The sequence below is a fragment of the Siniperca chuatsi genome, linkage group LG24, assembly GCF_020085105.1.
Source record: "Siniperca chuatsi isolate FFG_IHB_CAS linkage group LG24, ASM2008510v1, whole genome shotgun sequence".
NCBI lineage: Eukaryota > Metazoa > Chordata > Actinopteri > Centrarchiformes > Sinipercidae > Siniperca > Siniperca chuatsi.
This window is the reverse complement of record NC_058065.1, coordinates 931462-948817: the sequence shown is the minus strand read 5'-3', so window position 1 is coordinate 948817 and position 17356 is coordinate 931462. Positions and strand designations below refer to the sequence as shown.

The following is a 17356-nucleotide window of genomic DNA, read 5'->3' as shown; positions in this document are numbered from 1 at the left end:
CTAACATTAGCATCCTAACATGCTCATAGTGTCATGCTCATGTTTAGCAGGTGTAATGTTTAGCATGTTCTCTATCTGAGTTTAATAACAGAGCCAATAACAACAACTGTAGTAGCAGGTGGGCCACAACCACAAATCCAGACTCTGCAGCTCCGGAGGCAGAAATACCTGCTGAAAGCGACAGAAGGAGAGAGGAGAGAAACGAGAAAGCACAAAACTACGGGAGAGAGAAGATGTCGAGTTAGTAACATGCAGTAATGGGATAAAAATGCATACAGACGGAGAGGGAGAGGAGGAGAGAGGAAAGAGGTGCATCATGGGAAGCCTCCTGGCAGTCTAGGCCTATAGCAGCATAACTAAGGGATGGTTCAGGGCTCACCCGAGCCGGCCCTAACTATAAGCTTTATCAAAGAGGAAAGTCTTAAGCCTACTCTTAAATGTGGAGATGGTGTCTGCCTCCTGAACCCAAACTGGGACCTGGTTCCACAGGAGAGGAGCTTGATAACTGAAGGCTCTGGCTCCCAGTCTACTTTTGGAGATTCTAGGAACCATAAGTAACCCTGCATCCTGGGAGTGCAGTGTTCTAGTCGGGTAATAAGGTATTATGAGATCTTTAAGACAAGTACAGAGACAAGTCCATTGTCTGATGAAATTAAAAGGTAATTTGTAATTCTGTGCTATGATGCACTCTAAATCCTGACTGAAAATCCTCAAATAAACTATTGTTATGTAGAAAGTCACACAACTGATTGGCGACTGCTTTCTCAATCTTAGAGAGAACATTAGCTAATTAGCAGTAAACACAGAGTCCAGCTGAGGCTGATGGGAACGTCATCAGCTCTGCAGGTATTTGGTCATAAACCAAAGTGTTGGACACGTTAACATGTCGACCTGATGGTGGCGCTAGATGGAAAGTCAGAGGATCAGCAGAGTTATTACAGTTCATCCTGAGGGGAGCATGACTGATGAACTGACATTAGCATCCATAGAGCCGTGCTGCTAACGTGGCTAAAAACACCAGCTACAACTGTGGGTCTTGCTGACCAGAGTTGCAGGGGATGTATTTGACCACAGGGGGCAGCAATGAGACTATTTCAGCACCAGAAAGAGGCAAAGATGCTGCATTACAAAAGTTACTTGGATGATTTATTCTCTTTCTGAAGTGTTGTCAAACAGCATGTGTTGATTTTCCAGGAGAAAAGACTATAGTGACAAAGACTAAGTTTTGGTACATGCATGTCTGATGAAGAGCAGAGGACTTTAAACTGGAGTGGTTCCTCTCGATCAGCCTCTGTTGGAACGGATCATATGAATAAATAAAGTAACTTTACTTCATCATCAAAATCCCACTGATGATACCAGAAAGCAGCAGTTTAGGAAGATACTAAAATATTAACAGGAGCAGACGTTAAGACATAAAAGCAGCAGACATATTCATGATCTCTCAGTCTCAGCCCTCCTGAGTCAACACTGAGGTGGACTGATTGTTTTTCCTCTGAACCAATCAGCTGTCAGATATCCAGCTGGTCACTGATTAACCTTTCACTGCTGGAGTTTGGCTTCATGTGATGTAACTTCTTCAAATTTTTAAGCCCAACCAGGAACCAGCTGTGACTTTACTGCTGTCTGTACTTTGATTTAGTGTCAGGTTTTATATCTGTGTTGAAAAGGTTTCAGGTGAAGAAAACAACAACAAGAGGTCGCTGTTTCTGGTTTCTGACTCTGGTTTCTACTTCATCACAGTCTCAACAATCAAACAAATCTGACCTGGAGTCTGTCGGTCAGTGTTTAAACATTACATTGTGCCTGTGTTATATAAATAGTTTGAGACTGAAGTTAAAATGTTTTCTAGAAACTAAGACTATTTCTCTTAAGTATAAAGTTTTCTCAAGAAATCATTTCGATATAAACTCATAAACATGTACTTAGTTACTGTTAAATTGATGAAACCAAATATTTATTAGCTTTCATATAAGGGGAAACTCTTGTTCAACAAAGCAGAAATGTTGCTTCATTTTTGATGCTTTAATCCTGAATTCACGTTTTCATAAAGATTCTTCTCTTTCTTTCTGAGAGTGTACAGATGTGTACAAATTAAGTAAACAGGATACAACCTGTCAGTTAGTGACGCTAAACACACACTAAACATCAAAAATCAATTGATTCAATCAAATCAGTTTGGGTTAGTATAGTGATTACAGGTACTGATAGAATCAGAATCAGAATCAGAAACACTTTATTGATCCCCGAGGGGAAACTCTTTTGTTACAGCAGCTCACTGTCACGTCAGTGCACACAGGAAGAGAAGTACTAAGCAAAAAATATAATACACTATAATACAGGTCAGAAAATAAGTACCAGGTGGGTATAAGTATAAACAGTTCATGCACATATATAGTGCATGAACTGTCAAGTTAAGTGTAGCTTATTTATAATGAGATGGAGGATATTGCACAGCAGTAATAAAGATATGAGTAATATCAATATCAATAAATAGGAAATTTTAAACTAAAATATTGCACAGGAGTATTACACAGCACATTGCACAATCATGTCAAGTATTGCAGAGATGTTAATGATCAATGTCCAGTTTAATGACTTAGGGTCATGCAGACTGACACTTAGAGGGTAGGGATAGTAATGGACAGCTACAGTAGATTAAATATAGCTGAAAGTAATGAGTAACGACTTATAATCCATAAATGGTTGAAACCTCCAGCTTCTGCCACTCCGAGTTAGCAGCACGACTACAAACGTGACCTTAACGTTAACTGATCATGTGTATGAAAAAACTTTATTGTAACAATGTCCGCTTTACTGGAATTAACAGTGTTAAAGAACATCCAGTTTGAATCACTTCAAATGAACACATTATGAGGGGGTGAGTTCATGTGGCAGGGCGGTGGGGGTGCATGAGACTGTAGGGGGCGCTGTAGCAGCACTTTACACTGTCGGTTGATTGAGTAAGCAGAGAGCGTGTTTGTGCTGAGGACTCGGGGTAATCATTGTCAGGCGACCTACATACAGATCTGCTGCGGAGCTGTTAATGATCGAACCCGCTGAAACGTGTGGGGGGCTGTGGGGTTTTGGGGGGTGACACTGGACCTGCAGGCTGTAAGTCTGAGGCTGAACTCTTTTCACTCAGTTTGCAGACGCCATGGCTCAGCTGGTGGAGTGTGTCCCCAACTTCTCTGAGGGTCGAAACAAAGAGGTCGGTTATTTACAATTTAAACTTTTTAAGTTTAAACGTTTTTAAATCAACACCAGCATCAGGTGATTGATACTTCACAGGAGTTATAGTTGTTAACAAATACATCAGTAAACACTTACAACTACATTATTGTTATTAACCCTTTATTACATGTTGATCTACTGAGTCCAAATGCTAAATAGGTGTTGCCAAAACCTGCCTTACAACTGGAGTGATAAAATATGACTGTGTAAACAAATGTGACACTAGAAGTCATTTCAAACTCTCAAAAATGAACTTTGAAAGTAAACTTTTAAACGGACACCGATCAAAATTCCTAAAAGTGCTCAGTTCTATCTGCTGATGAAGTCTGTGTGTTTTCTGGAAAACGCTAGTAAGTGAACCTTTAGTTGAGCTTGTTTTGTCAAGGTCAAGAACAAACTTTGAAGCTCAGTGATTGAAAGCATCACGATTTAACCAACAACCACAAAACACCTCAGCGTTGCTGAGGAGTTACTGATCTCGGCGGCCGGAGTCTGCAGGTTTTTACTTTCAGGACTTTTTGGTTTCAAGAACTGAACTGAATTTAAACAAGCGAGGCTGTCCGTCACCCACTGAACTGTGACCTCTGACCTTCAGACAGGTTGTAGTTGGAGCCAGTAAGGTTTCCTGTATTTCTTAGTTTTGCCTTTTTAATACATTTACATTCTGTCCAACAAGTGTTTGTCCATGTGTTCTCCGACAGATGAACCGAGTCTCTCTCTTGGCCACCAAGTCCAGATGGACTGTCCGTCTGTTTGCTGCCTTTCTTGCGCTGTTATGCACTTTGTGTCATTTACAAGTGGACACTGTTTCAAAGATTCAATACTTTATTGCCATTTCAGGATTGTTGAAGAAATCTGTAAACGCCCGAGCAGCACTCCGTCCAGACTGTTTTATAGTTTGTAGGAATTTGAAAGGACGGAGTAAAGCATAAATTCTGAAGTTTTACTTTAAACTCACATGTCCAAAGACTTGCTGGTGTGGACTACACTTTAAAGGTGGAGGACGTCATCCACAGTCAGTGTCAGCTGAAGATGATACAGAGATAAAGTTACTGTTTTTAGGAGGGGGGGCAGCAGCCAGACAGAGTGTTGGATTAAAATAGACTCAGATAACCCAAAACACCTTATTTTCCTTTAAACATAAGTCAGGTCTAAGGGTAAAACCTGTGAAATGGACCAGCAGCTGACTCCTTACAGATGTGAACAGATGTGACCGTTGACATGACTTCCTGGTGTTTCAGGTGATCGATGCCATCTCAGCAGCCATCTCCGGCACCTCCGGCTGCAGCCTGCTGGACGTCGACCCCGGAGCCTCCACCAACCGGACCGTCTACACCTTCGTGGGCTCTCCTGCGGCTGTGGTGGAGGGCGCGCTGAACGCCGCCCGGCAGGCCTTCAGCCTCATCGACATGAGCAAACACTCAGGTCAGCAGCGCCCTTCAGTGACACACCGGGAAGTGTTACACAAGAGGAGATACCTGATGTGTGTGTGTTACCTGTTCAGGTGAGCATCCTCGGACCGGAGCGCTGGACGTTTGTCCCTTCATCCCCGTCCAGAACGTCTCCATGGACGACTGCGTCAACTGTGCCAACATCTTTGGACGGAAACTGGCAGAAATGCTGCACGTCCCCGGTGAGACGCCACAGTGACTGAGCCCATGACGCAGAAAAGTATCACTGACACTTCTTTCTTGACTTTTTCAGCATGAACGCCACAGAAAAGAGTCTTAGTGTGGATTTTGGAGGGAGACGTGTTGGAACATTTTTACTTTTCTTTCTAGCAGCATCGCTAATAATCACTATTTCATCCACAGTTTATCTTTATGGAGAAGCAGCACGAAAAGCAACGAGGAGAAGTCTCCCGTCTGTCCGAGCCGGAGAGTACGAAGCTTTACCTGAGAAGGTGAGACACCAATCGAACTGCTGGGTTTCTGGGTTTCTTCTTTGTTTCAAAATAAAAGAAAACATCCAAAACAACTTCCAAAACTCTATTTCCCATGTTTCTGTTGACAGATGTTTTGATTTTCTCTCCTCCAGCTGAAGTGTGATGATTGGGCCCCTGACTTCGGCCCCGCCGCGTTCGTGCCATCGTGGGGCGCCACGGTAACCGGCGCTCGCAAGTTCCTCATCGCCTACAACGTGAACCTTATCAGCACCAAGGAGCAGGCTCATCGCATCGCTCTGGACGTCCGGGAGCAGGGCCGAGGGAAAGACCAGGTGCATGCTGGGAGTCTGAGTCAAATATCCAGTTCTCAGCTTGTAGCTTCAGTGTTTTTTGATCTGAAGTCAGTTTCACTTGCTTTCAGGATTTTTGAATTCTTTACGTTATAAACTGTATAAGACTGTTTTCTTACCGACCTCATCCTCATTACAGAATGTCCGTACTTATTGTTTACTTACTGCTTCATGACTTCCTCACGTATTCATTATTTACTAACCTGCTATTGTCTTTCCCACTTGCTACTTACTGCAACTTAAGTATTTACTATTTACTTACTTCACACTGCATTTACTTGCTGCTTGTTATTTCTTTACTCCTCACTATGTTCTTACAATCTGCATATATTACTCCTTCTTACTAGCTACTTACCACTAACTCACTACTTACTATATTGGTACTTTTTACTTTCTTACAAACTACTTACTATATTGGTACTTACTATTTTTTATTACATATGAGAATCAGAATCAGAAATACTTTATTGATCCCTGAGGGGAAACTCTTTAGTTACAGGAGCTCGCCTTTACATCAGTCACACAGGAACAGAAGTACTAAGCAAAAAATATAATACACTATAATACAGGTCAGATAAATTAAGTACAAAGTGGATTTAGAGGTTGATGATAAGTATGTACGGTATAATACAATGTAATAATATAAGTAATACGTAATAGTGCATGAACTGTCAAGTTAAGTGTAGCTTATTAAGATGATTATGAGACGGTGGATATTGCACAGCAGTAATAGAGGTATGAATAAATATCAATAAATTAAATTGAAAACAGAGTATATTGTACAATATTTCAAGTATTGCTGACTTAGCCTACTACTTATTGTATTATTACTTACTACATTCTTACTAACTACTTTGTTTACTTATTGGATACTTACGACTTACTTGCTACTTAGTTACTAATAAATGTTTCCTTACTTACATGGTACTTACTACTTACTGCTATACTGTTACTTAGTTGGTACTTATTACTTTTATTTAACTACTTACAAACAACTATTATATTTTTACTTGCCAGTTACCTACTGTTTACTTGTACCTTACGTACTGCTTACTATATTGGTACTTATTTACTACCAAACCTCTTGTTTCTCAGTTTAAAGGTCACATGATGTTTAATCATTAAGCTGAATAACTTAACACGTTAGGGGGCTCATGGGTAAACTCAATGGGTCTCTCAGTTCATCATAAGCAAATAAACACTTCCATGAGTCAAACCTTAAATAAATTCCTTAAAAACACGTGACTTTATTCAGCTTTTCTGTTTGAAGATGTGGAACTTTTATTGGATAAAGAATCTGGATCTGATGGAGAAACTGTGCAGATTTAGAGGATGAAATCGTGTGTAAAAGTACCTCATGTAACATGTATTCAAAAACTAGAGAAAAACCAGTAGAACCAGTACACTAGACCAGTCCAGTTAGTGATCCATCCTCAGGTGGACTCAACATGACCTTCGGTGACCTCTCCTTGTGTGTGGAGCAGCCCGGGATGCTGCAGAAGGTGCAGGGGATGGGCTGGTACCTGGACGAGGCCAACATCGCTCAGGTGTCCACCAACATCTTGGACTACGAGCTGACCCCCCTCCACACCGTGTACGAGGAGATCTGCAGGGTCGCTGAGGTCAGAGGTCAACACACAACTTCGAGTTGCATTCAACAAGTAGAAATATGTCGTTTTAGCCTTTAAAGCATCACCTACAGTGTCGTCGGCCCAAAGCCGAGTGAAAAGGAAGAAGCTGAAGTTTGCTGACGTTAGCGGCGTTGTTTCCTTTTTACTTCTACACACCAAACTTTATCTTGTTACATCAAGAATCACAGACTCAGTGTGTGTTATTCCAGCAAGAGTCTTCTCTCTAAGCGAACGTTAGAAGTCGGTACGTTGCTGTATAACGAGAAAACCATCAGTAAGAATGATATGTATATAAACGTTATTTGAATTTGATTTGATAAGGACAATGCACTCTAGTGCACTCTAGCACAACATAGTTCCGATACAGAGACGAGTCTTATCACTATAGAGCTGTATTTCTTTATGAAACAAGTATCCAAATAATTGATAATGTCTTAATAACTTCAGTGTGATTGTGTAGCTACTGAATCATCAGCTACAGTTGTGTGTAAATTGTTTAAATGTAGGTTTTGTTGTGGGCTTTTCGCACCCGTCTGCTGTAAATAAAGAACTTTGTTGTGTTCAGGACCTGAAGCTGCCTGTAGTCGGCTCTCAGGTCGTGGGTCTGATCCCGCTGAAGGCTCTGCTGGACGCTGCCGACTTCTACATCCACAGAGACCGACTCTTCGTCATCGAAGAGGAGCACAAAGTCCGGCTGGTCAGAGACGAGGCTTTAGAAAATATTAACTTCAGCAGTTTTAACTCACAAAGATGTGACGTGTCTTCGTTTGTGTGTCGTCAGGTGATCAGCAAGCTCGGCCTCGACTCTCTCGGCCCGTTCAACCCGAAGGAGAGAATCATCGAGTGAGTTCTAGTGACTCTTTACCTCTGGAGTCTGAGCATGTTTTATTTATAGTAACATAGCTTTATTTATACGTCGTGTAGAGACAAGCTGACAAAACCAGTTCAAAGTTTATGTCTGTAGAACATAAAGATATCTTGGAAACTGTGAATTATTAATATTTCCAGTGAAAAAGGCACAAAATGAGTTTCCCTTTACATGTAAACAGTCTTATTAACTTCAGACTGATATGGACTCACTGCAACACTACATTACACTGATGTGTGTCCAACAGGGTCCACAATTACTATAATCAATCAACTTTCTGATCAATATGTACTGATCAGAAAGTATGTTTACTCAGGTACTGTTCAGTTTTATACTACTGTATACGTCCAATCCACACTGACAGTTACAGTTGCTTTGCAGATTAACTTTACGATGAGCAGAGTATATAAAATTGTTCAAATGAACTTTTTCTTATAACTCAGTGTTTTTGCTATTAATCATTTGTCCCTGCTTATTTTACGAACTATTAATCCAATATATTTCTATGAGCATTTAAAGATAAGAACAGGACGTACGAACAGTTACTGCAACTAAAATAAGGCTCAGTTCGGCTGATGGTGAATCAACAGAACGATCTCATAATGAAAAGAGTTTTAAAGGAATAGTTTAGCATTTTGGAAAATGTGCTTCTTCCCCACTCAAATATTTGTCTGTTAAATATCGGCCTGCAGCCGGTTAGCTTAGCTTAGCTTAGCACCACAACCAGCAACTCTGCTGGCTGCAGTTTTTGTTTGGATTACATATACCAGATATAACATGTTAATTAGTGATCTTTAGAGGTGTCCTTTGGACACAGCCAGGCTACCTGTTTCCCCCCATTTCTAGTCTTGATGCTAAGCTAGGCTAACTGCTAGCTGGAGCTGTAGCTTCAAATTTAGCGTACAGACATGAGAGTGGCATCAGTCCGAACATCTGACTCTCAGAGAGGAAGAGAAGAAAGGGATTTCACTAAATGTTGAATTGTTGCTTTAAGACATAAAAACAAACAGATTAAAATTTAGGAAACATTTAAATAATCGTGGTGAGAGAGAAAATTAAAAGTCAAAACATTTCGTCTTAAATCTTGTAATTGTGCTTTATAACGTCAAAATATTTGTGATAAAGCAACAAGGGAAGTGTTGGGAATGACAGAAGGTTGTTTGTGGTACCTGTGCAGGTACATGGTGAGGTCACAGGAGGACAGCCGGCTGGTGTCTCTGCCTCTGCAGCAGTTTGTTCACAGTGTCGCCGCTCGGACGGCGGCTCCCGGTGGAGGATCAGTTTCTGCTGCCGTCGCTGCTCTGGTACGAATAAACATCTCAGTTTTACTACAGAAAGGCAAACATCTCCAAATATGAACATGGTGACTTTGTGTTTTGTGCTGTAGGGGGCGGCGTTGGGCGCCATGGTGGGTCAGATGACATACGGGAAGAGGCAGTTTGAGAACCTGGACAGTGTGATGAGGAGGCTGATTCCTCCGTTTCATCAGGCCATGAACGAGCTGCTGCTCATGGTGGACGCCGACTCATCCGCCTTCAACAGCTACATGGTGAGGACGCCACGTTACAAATTAATTATATTTGTACCATATGCTAATTGGTGAACTCACACTTCCAGAGGAGATCATCATCTCTGTCACATCGTCTCTGACGTCCGTCCAGAATAAACCTCATAAATCCACTGAGACACCAGAGAAAAAAGCGGCTGCAGAACCTGCCTGAGAATCCTGCTGTTTCTAAGTTTCCTTCAGTCTCACAGTGATCCAGAGACAGCTGTCTGTCCGTCCACGGGTCCACTGCAGACAGGAGCTGCTGACTGCTGGTTCAGCTGCTCTGATGGGACAGTCTGACTAAATTATACAATAACATAAATACTATATAAAACTTTGGTTTATGACCAAATACCTGCAAAAGTAATGACATACAGCCTGGCTCGCCTAGCAACATAAAGGCTACAGACAACCCATAATGCAACACTCTCAGTAGGACACACTCTTCCCATTCAAAAAAATATCTGATGTTGTGAATACATAAATACTGTATATGTTGGTAAAATGTGTCTTCTCTTTGCAGGCGGCGCTGAAGATGCCAAAGAACACTGCAGAGGAAATGAAAAGGTGATATTTTAAATCTGCAAAACATTTCTAATCATAATCACACAGAGTTTAAAGCTCCACATACATTTATCATTCAAAGTTCAATTATGGTGTGGAACATGTCCAATCAGGTCCAGTGTGCAACATTTATTATTGGCAGAAATGGAATATAATATTTATAAGTATGTCTTCATTAGTGTAGAATAAGCCCTTTATATCTACAGAGGGAGCGGGTCCTGCACACTGGGCCTTTAACAGATCTACAGTTACATATCAGTAACACACTTTACGGCCACCAGGAGGCTCCAAACCTGTAGATTACTAATTGTTAACTTTTCAGCTGTGGTGGAGAAGTGTTCACATCCTTTAACCCTGATGTTTGTCTGCCAGGCGACAGGCTGCGATGCAGGAGGGTCTGCAGAGAGCGGTGGGCGTCCCGCTGGCTCTGGCTGAGAGGATCAGCGTCCTCTGGCCGTATCTTAAAGAAATGGTCGTCTACGGAAACATCGCCTGCAAGTCCGACGCTCAGGTTCAGATTCACTGTTTTTATTTTAGTTCTCCTTCAGGAAGTTCAGTAACTTCTGTGTTGCTTTTGTACATTTTGCTTTAAAAACAAAGAATACAATAATAATAATACAAAGTTATAACAGTCAGGTGTGATCAATCACATGACTTTAGTTCATACAGTCAAAAATCACAGTTACTGTTGAATAGAAGTCATTTTGCTTAGAAGGAGTCACATGTTCAGGAGCAAAACATTCAAAGGTTCAAAAGTTCCACTGAAGCATTATGACGTCTTTAAAACCAGGTTTACGTTGATGTTCGCTGCGTTTTCTAAAGCAGAGATGTGTAACGATCCTTTTTCTGTTCACCTTCAACAATCAAACAGCAGAAAACCCCAAAATAAAATGTCCTGTTGTGTGTGTGTGTGGTTTCAGGTGGCAGCTAAAGCTCTGGAGACGGCTGTTTTCGGTGCGTATTACAACGTCACCATCAACCTCAAAGACATCACAGACGACGCCTTCAAGACGGCCGTGAGTGTGTCCACGTGCTCTTTAAGAGACGTTTCTGTAAATCCGTCTCGTCGTGAATCAGCGTTTTTATGTTTCTGTTGTTGTTTTGTGGCGCAGACTCAGACGAGAGCGTCGGCGTTGCTGCAGGAAGCGAAGGAGAGCGCCGCCGGCATCCTCCACGCTGCTGAGGAGAGAAACTGAAAACACAAAGAAAAGAGCAGAGACTGTGCTAGTTCTACAACCTTGGATGGTTCTTGCAGCAATGCACTCTTTCATGTCCATCACAGTCTGTGATGACTTATCCTTAACAAACAGGTTTCTCTGCAGAACATCTCCTTCCTAAATGAAGAATATCTTTATGTATTGATTCTTCTGTCTTGATTGAGGATAAAGACTCAATAACTAAAAGTAGATATCATATTGACACATGTATTAAAGTCACATTTAATCAATAAATGAATTACATTTTCTGGTGTGTTTAATGTACAGTTCTTCTATTTCTTGGGGCTTTTATTTGTTTTATATATTATACCGGATTTTTCTGGAACAATATTATGGTTCTACAGTTTTCTGACTGAAGAACAGGTGAAGATTTTTCCAAAGTGTCCACTTGGCATATTTGAGGATCTGGGTTCACTCTGTGATGGGTTTTGAAGTGCAACACCCTAAGGAAAGACTCAAAACCTCTAAACCTCAAAAGAGCAAAGAGTGAAATGCGTGAAGAAACATATTTCAGTTGCCTAGGGTTAGGACTGCTTGGAAGTTTTGAGGTCGTGGGTTCGATACTCCAGCGATTCACTGTGTTTTGAAAGCTGATGTTTAAAGGAAAGAGTGAAAAGGTGAAAAGGTTCAAGTGCGAAGCGGGCAGAGGTGCAGCGTCTGGGTTCGAATACTGCCCATTGCCGGTACCCGGAGCATGCCAAACATTCCTGAAGTAACAGGGTTGGGGGGGGGGTCAGGTCTCTGTCATCTAAAGCTGTACTAGTTAACGATTTAATGTCAGATTATCATATTGTCCCCTAAACCTAATAACTGGTTGCTCCACCCTTAGCAGCAACAACTGCAATCAAGCGTTTGCGATAACTTGCAGTGAGTCTTTTACAGCGCTGTGGAGGAGTTTCGGCCCACTCATCTTTGCAGAATTGTTGTAATTCAGCCACATTGGAGGGTTTTCGAGCATGAACTGCCTTTTTAAGGTCATGCCACAGCATCTCAATAGGATTCAGGTCAGGACTTTGACTAGGCCGCTCCAAAGTCTTCATTTTGTTCTTACTTGTGTTATCTTTGACTAATATTTAAATTTGTTTGATGATCTGAAACATTTAAGTGTGACAAACATGCAAAAAAAAAATAGAAATCGGGAATGGGGCAAACACATGTATATATATTAAGTACTATAAATACATGTTTTAATATAATATTAATTAAATTAATAATATAATATTACCTAAAGTATGAATGTATTAAAATCACATTAAAATACATATGCAACCCATATATATATATCATTATACAAATTACTTTACATACGTGTTTTTATTAAATGTGAAACCAAGCTTGGATCAACATAAACAGTACAATATTTAATAAACGTAGATATATCGGATATATCAGTGATGAATATGAACTGTAGCTCATGTGTTCCTCAGTGACGTTATTATTTATTACTGGATGTATAATGAACTGTTTCTATGAATCGACCGGTTCATGTGAGTTTTGGAGGAATGTGAGCGTGAAAGACAAGTCAAACAGTTCTGAAGGGGTTAAAAAGAGACACTGAACTTTGCTCTGAGAGGAAAGACATGATTCCCCTTCTCTTTTCAACAAGGTGGGATTTACAGAGCACCCCACAGGTAAGTGACCTCATGCTGCTACTGATTGGACGCCATCAGTCAGAAATACTCCTCCCAACTCAGGAGTTACTTTCCCACAGGTGAGGCTATTTGTCTACCTTCTGGCAGCCATTGGTTTCACTTTATTACAACCAAAGTGAACCTGGAGAGACCTGAAACCTGTTGCAGATCAGTAATCACAGTCAGTACTTGATCCCTTTTTGTTAGTAAAACTTGACAAGTTGCTCAGACATGGTGTCCTGAAGTCTTCAGAGAAATGAACAGACACCAGTTGCTGTTTCTCATACAAGCTCTGTTACATACCCATAATACTTTTCAATGTTTCACCCTGAAAATGGTTCCAAGTCTTCATCACTTGTACATGTTGTTTAATTTAGAAAATCTAGAAAAGAAACGTGTGACAGAAAACTGTGTTTTGTAAATGTGATTCAACACTGGAGTCAGAAGTGCGCTAAAGCACAGCACTGGCCTCTCTACCACTGGCTTCTTCAGGCAACTTGCACCTTCTGCATCACAGAGCTGGTGAGGCATCAGAGAGAGAGACTGATTACGATGACTTCATACTGAGAACAGAGAGCTGCCATGTATCATGTTCTCTAGAAATCACTGCTCCTTGTTTGATCACGACATTGGAGCAACAGCTTCATTCAAAGTGTCCATGATATGCAGAATAAAACTCGTCCATCACTCCTAGACAACAGGCCACTTTCTAAGTGACATGATGCTACTGATGCAGGTGAACATGCACTTTGGAATAAACCTTCCTGGTCACCCAGACCGCCTGGGAATAAACCAGGAACCCGACCACTGGACCATAACAGTGCAGGAACAACACGAGAATCTGCAGAAAGGTTAATTTCTGCAGATTCTTCCCTCATTCTGAGCTTCTTTCTTCTCTGAACTCCAAATTGAATTATCTTCTGATCTGATGTAGCTCAGAAAGTTCTGGTCGCTCTGCTGGTTCAGAAGCAGGTTTGGTAACAGAGAAGTTGTGGATTCAAATCCTTTCTTCTTCCCTTGGAATAAAAAGAGAGGAAGAGCAGCTACACAATCTTCTACCAACCTGGACTTGAACCCAGACCACCTAGGTGGAAACCAAGAGTCCTGACTATTAGACCATCAGGACCAACAGTACAGGGAGATCTGGTTTTACTTGTAAATGATGAGACAAGCAGATCAACAACAAAGTGATTCTAAACTCAGAAGCCAGAAAGTCCATCCAAGTTTTCTCTCCAGACTGATGGAGGTGAATCTTCTGCAGGTTCCTCCCTCAGTCTGATCATCTTTCTCTCTCTGGTTGTTTGTGAAATTCAGCGCTAAAGATGGTGCAATGGGGAAAGACTCTGACCAGCGGTGTGGAGATGCGGGATCAAACCCCGGCTCAGACCACTTGAGGTACGTTATAAATGTATGTGTGTGTTCAACAAAACAGAAATGCTTCTAAAAAAACCTAAAACACTGAAATCGACAATAACCAACCGAAATCACTCTGTGTACGTTTCCCGTCGTGAATCTCCGCTGTTGTCCGACTGCAGCACAGCCGACCTTCAAGGGAACAAGAACAGGTAAGTCCAGGTGGGTCGAGCTAGCTGGCTTGATGAAAGCCAGCTAGTGAAACTGGTTTTTGTGTCTCGTTTCATTCTCGACTTATTATTTTTATTTATACCAAACGAAGTACGTAAGAAAGAAATAATGAATGTAAAAACAAACCGCCTTCATTGTGCTGTAGAAGTGCTTACCAACCCATCTATGCAACAATTTGTTTTTGGATCAAACACGTTTCTGTGCTCTCTCAGAGGATATTCATTACGCACTGAGGTGGCTATAATAGGAACCAGCAGGTTTCTGTGTACCAAGGCCACAATTTTGTACCAATTATTTTTGGAGAACATAGGTCAAAAGACCATTAAAGCTGATCCATATTCCAAGATGCAGAAATGTTTATTTTAAGGTAGCGTCTCTCCTGCGTTGTGAATAGTTTCAAACCCACTGCACAGCTTTTCGTTGTGTTTCAGCGGAGGTTTTCAACTCTCACGCGGGCCCAACAGCAGCAGTTCTTGTTTGTATTCCATGGTTTAGAGGATGCACAGCAGTCTCTGGTGAGATCACCAGAACAGAAGTCAGAAAGGAAACATACATCAAAGGACAGATTTTAGGGCGTTTAAGTTAACTTTCTAAAACATGAGCCAAAATGAGCCTTTTCATGTCGAGTTTAGTCTGATTTAATCAGCAGCAGGAAACAAGTTAGACTTTAATCTGAGCTGACTTCACTGCTGAGGAACGAGGGAGAGTCAGAACTGGTCTGACAGCCTGAAACCTTTGATTCTCTGACTCTCCCTGATCAGCTGTTTATTCTCTGACTGTACAAAACTACACACACAACAGTGAGTCAAAGAACACCACTACACAGTAGTGTGTCGGCTGTATAGATACAGAGGAAAAAGTCACGAGTAAAAAGACAACTGAGAGGCCGCCTGAGTTGTAACTGATGACTTGTCTGTATTTCCAAATGACTTTTCAGCCATTAATATCTAATATCTGTACACATTTACAAATCTCAATATACCTGAAAACCTGAATATAGATTTGGAGTTTTTGACATTTAATAATCTGATAGTTACACAACTTTCCACTCACATTTGTGAATAGTTCTGCTACAATAATAGCCCCATAGTTGTCATAGTTTCAATGACTTAAGCCCTGATTTTTAGCCTATATTTGTTTACATTTTGGCAAACTGTCCCCATTAAAGCAGCTGAAGCAGCAGTCAGCAGCTCCTGTCTGCAGTGGACCCGTGGACGGACAGACAGCTGTCTCTGGATCACTGCGAGACTGAAGGAAACTTAGAAACAGCAGGATTCTCAGGCAGGTTCTGCAGCTGGAAGGAGCGTCTAATGACATGGTATGATAACGATATCCTCTGAAGTGAAAGTCACACTGAATCTAAAAACATGATTCATGTCTGTGTTCAGGTTCAGAAGGAGTTGTGTGATTTTTAAAGTATCTTAACCAGCTGTGAGTCGCTGCTGCAGCTGCACCCGCTGACCTGTTGGTGAGCGGCTCGTTTATGTAGAGCTGAAATGTTGTTTAGTGGTGGGGAAGTTACTAAAATATTCAATCAGCGTGTGTCAGTGAAGGTAAATCTGCACTTCACTGCAGCTTCATGACGCCATCTAGTGGCCTGATAGTAGAAGTCCAGCAGCTGATGGCAGCTTCCTCTGCCTCACTGCTGTCTGACTGCATTCAGCTGACACTGATATGAAACAGAAAGTAACAGCCAATCACTGGAGGAGCAGCTGATCTTCTTACAGGAGAAATGATGGAAAGGAGGATTTCAGCTGATGTGCAGATGAAGGATTTGTGTTTCCTCTCCAGATCAAAGTGTGTGTGAGCTGATGTGGATGTGAGTTCAGCAGCATGAATCAGTGTGAGGACAGAGAGGAGGGAGCCCCTCCCTCTAAAACCAGTCTGTGTGGGGAACATGGCAGCCAGACCAGAGCTCAGAGGTGAGATGAGGATCTCTAACTGTCCATGACTCTTCTCCATGTCAGAGCTCAGCACTCAGATCACTGCACCATCATTATTCACACTCAAAGCTCTGTGTGTGTTGTGTTCAAGGCCAGAGCAGCAGAGACCAGACTCTGCTGGACCTGGACCTGGACCTGGACCTGAGCCCAGCTGTGTGTCCTTCAAGAGTGACTGGTCATATGGTCGCCTCATTAATTTTAAACGAGGACATTTCTCTGCCAGACAGTAAGTAGTTGTCAGCATTAAAAGTGTTGGACAGTCTGACCTAAAATGTTCATATTTCCCTCCTCATGTTTATATTACATTTATATTCTCATATATAATATATATATATTAGCTGCTAGTTTCTCCAGCAGCTTCTGTGTTTGAAGACTAAAAAGTGATTTTCCATCCATGCTGAACAGGATCTATGGGGGACAAGCTTCTTATGGACCCGAACCTGGACCTGAGTACAGCTGTGTGTCCTTAAAGAGTGACTGGTCAATGGATCGCTTCATTGACTTTAAAGGACGACAGCCCTCTGCTGCAAAGAGGTCAGCTGTTAAAACTTTAAAATATCACTGATTCATGTTTTAACTGTTATTTATCCAGAGAAGTTTTGTTAAACCTGTTTGTTTATTTTCAGCATCGTTCTTCTTCACATACATTTATATTCTCACATGTGAAAGCTGCCCAGTATAACCAGTATAACCAGTATAACCAGTCTTCAACTCTTGACTTCAATTTAACATTTTCTCCACACACACGTTCTGACTGTTGTCTGATGACTGCATGAGAATAAAACAGTGATTTTAATGAGGCTAACAGATGCTAGCTGCTAACGAAAGCTAACCCTGATTCCACTGAGTTCCTCCATCAAATCAACATTTTCTACTTTTCAGTCATGTGACAACAGAAAT

General features: G+C 41.4%; 2 protein-coding genes across 2 annotated transcripts in view; both read left to right on the top strand.

Moving 5' to 3' along the window:
* The first annotated feature begins 3022 nt into the window (after window positions 1–3022).
* On the top strand, window positions 3023–11546 carry ftcd (formimidoyltransferase cyclodeaminase). Its single transcript, XM_044187565.1, has 14 exons — window positions 3023–3211; window positions 4476–4659; window positions 4739–4867; window positions 5049–5137; window positions 5272–5451; window positions 6954–7091; window positions 7666–7797; window positions 7882–7943; window positions 9146–9272; window positions 9356–9517; window positions 10041–10084; window positions 10454–10592; window positions 11002–11097; window positions 11194–11546. Exons 1-14 carry the CDS (start codon window positions 3158–3160, stop codon window positions 11275–11277), a joined length of 1620 nt encoding a protein of 539 aa, XP_044043500.1. The 5' UTR covers window positions 3023–3157; the 3' UTR covers window positions 11278–11546.
* A 4117-nt stretch (window positions 11547–15663) lies between these two features.
* Window positions 15664–17356, top strand: part of LOC122871907 (NLR family CARD domain-containing protein 3-like) — a 752187-nt gene continuing 750494 nt past the window's right edge. Inside the window, exons 1-3 of the mRNA XM_044187495.1 lie at window positions 15664–16435; window positions 16548–16682; window positions 16862–16990. Coding sequence (XP_044043430.1) covers window positions 16347–16435; window positions 16548–16682; window positions 16862–16990 — 353 coding nt within the window. The 5' untranslated portion in view covers window positions 15664–16346. The remainder of the gene's footprint in view (window positions 16436–16547; window positions 16683–16861; window positions 16991–17356) is intronic.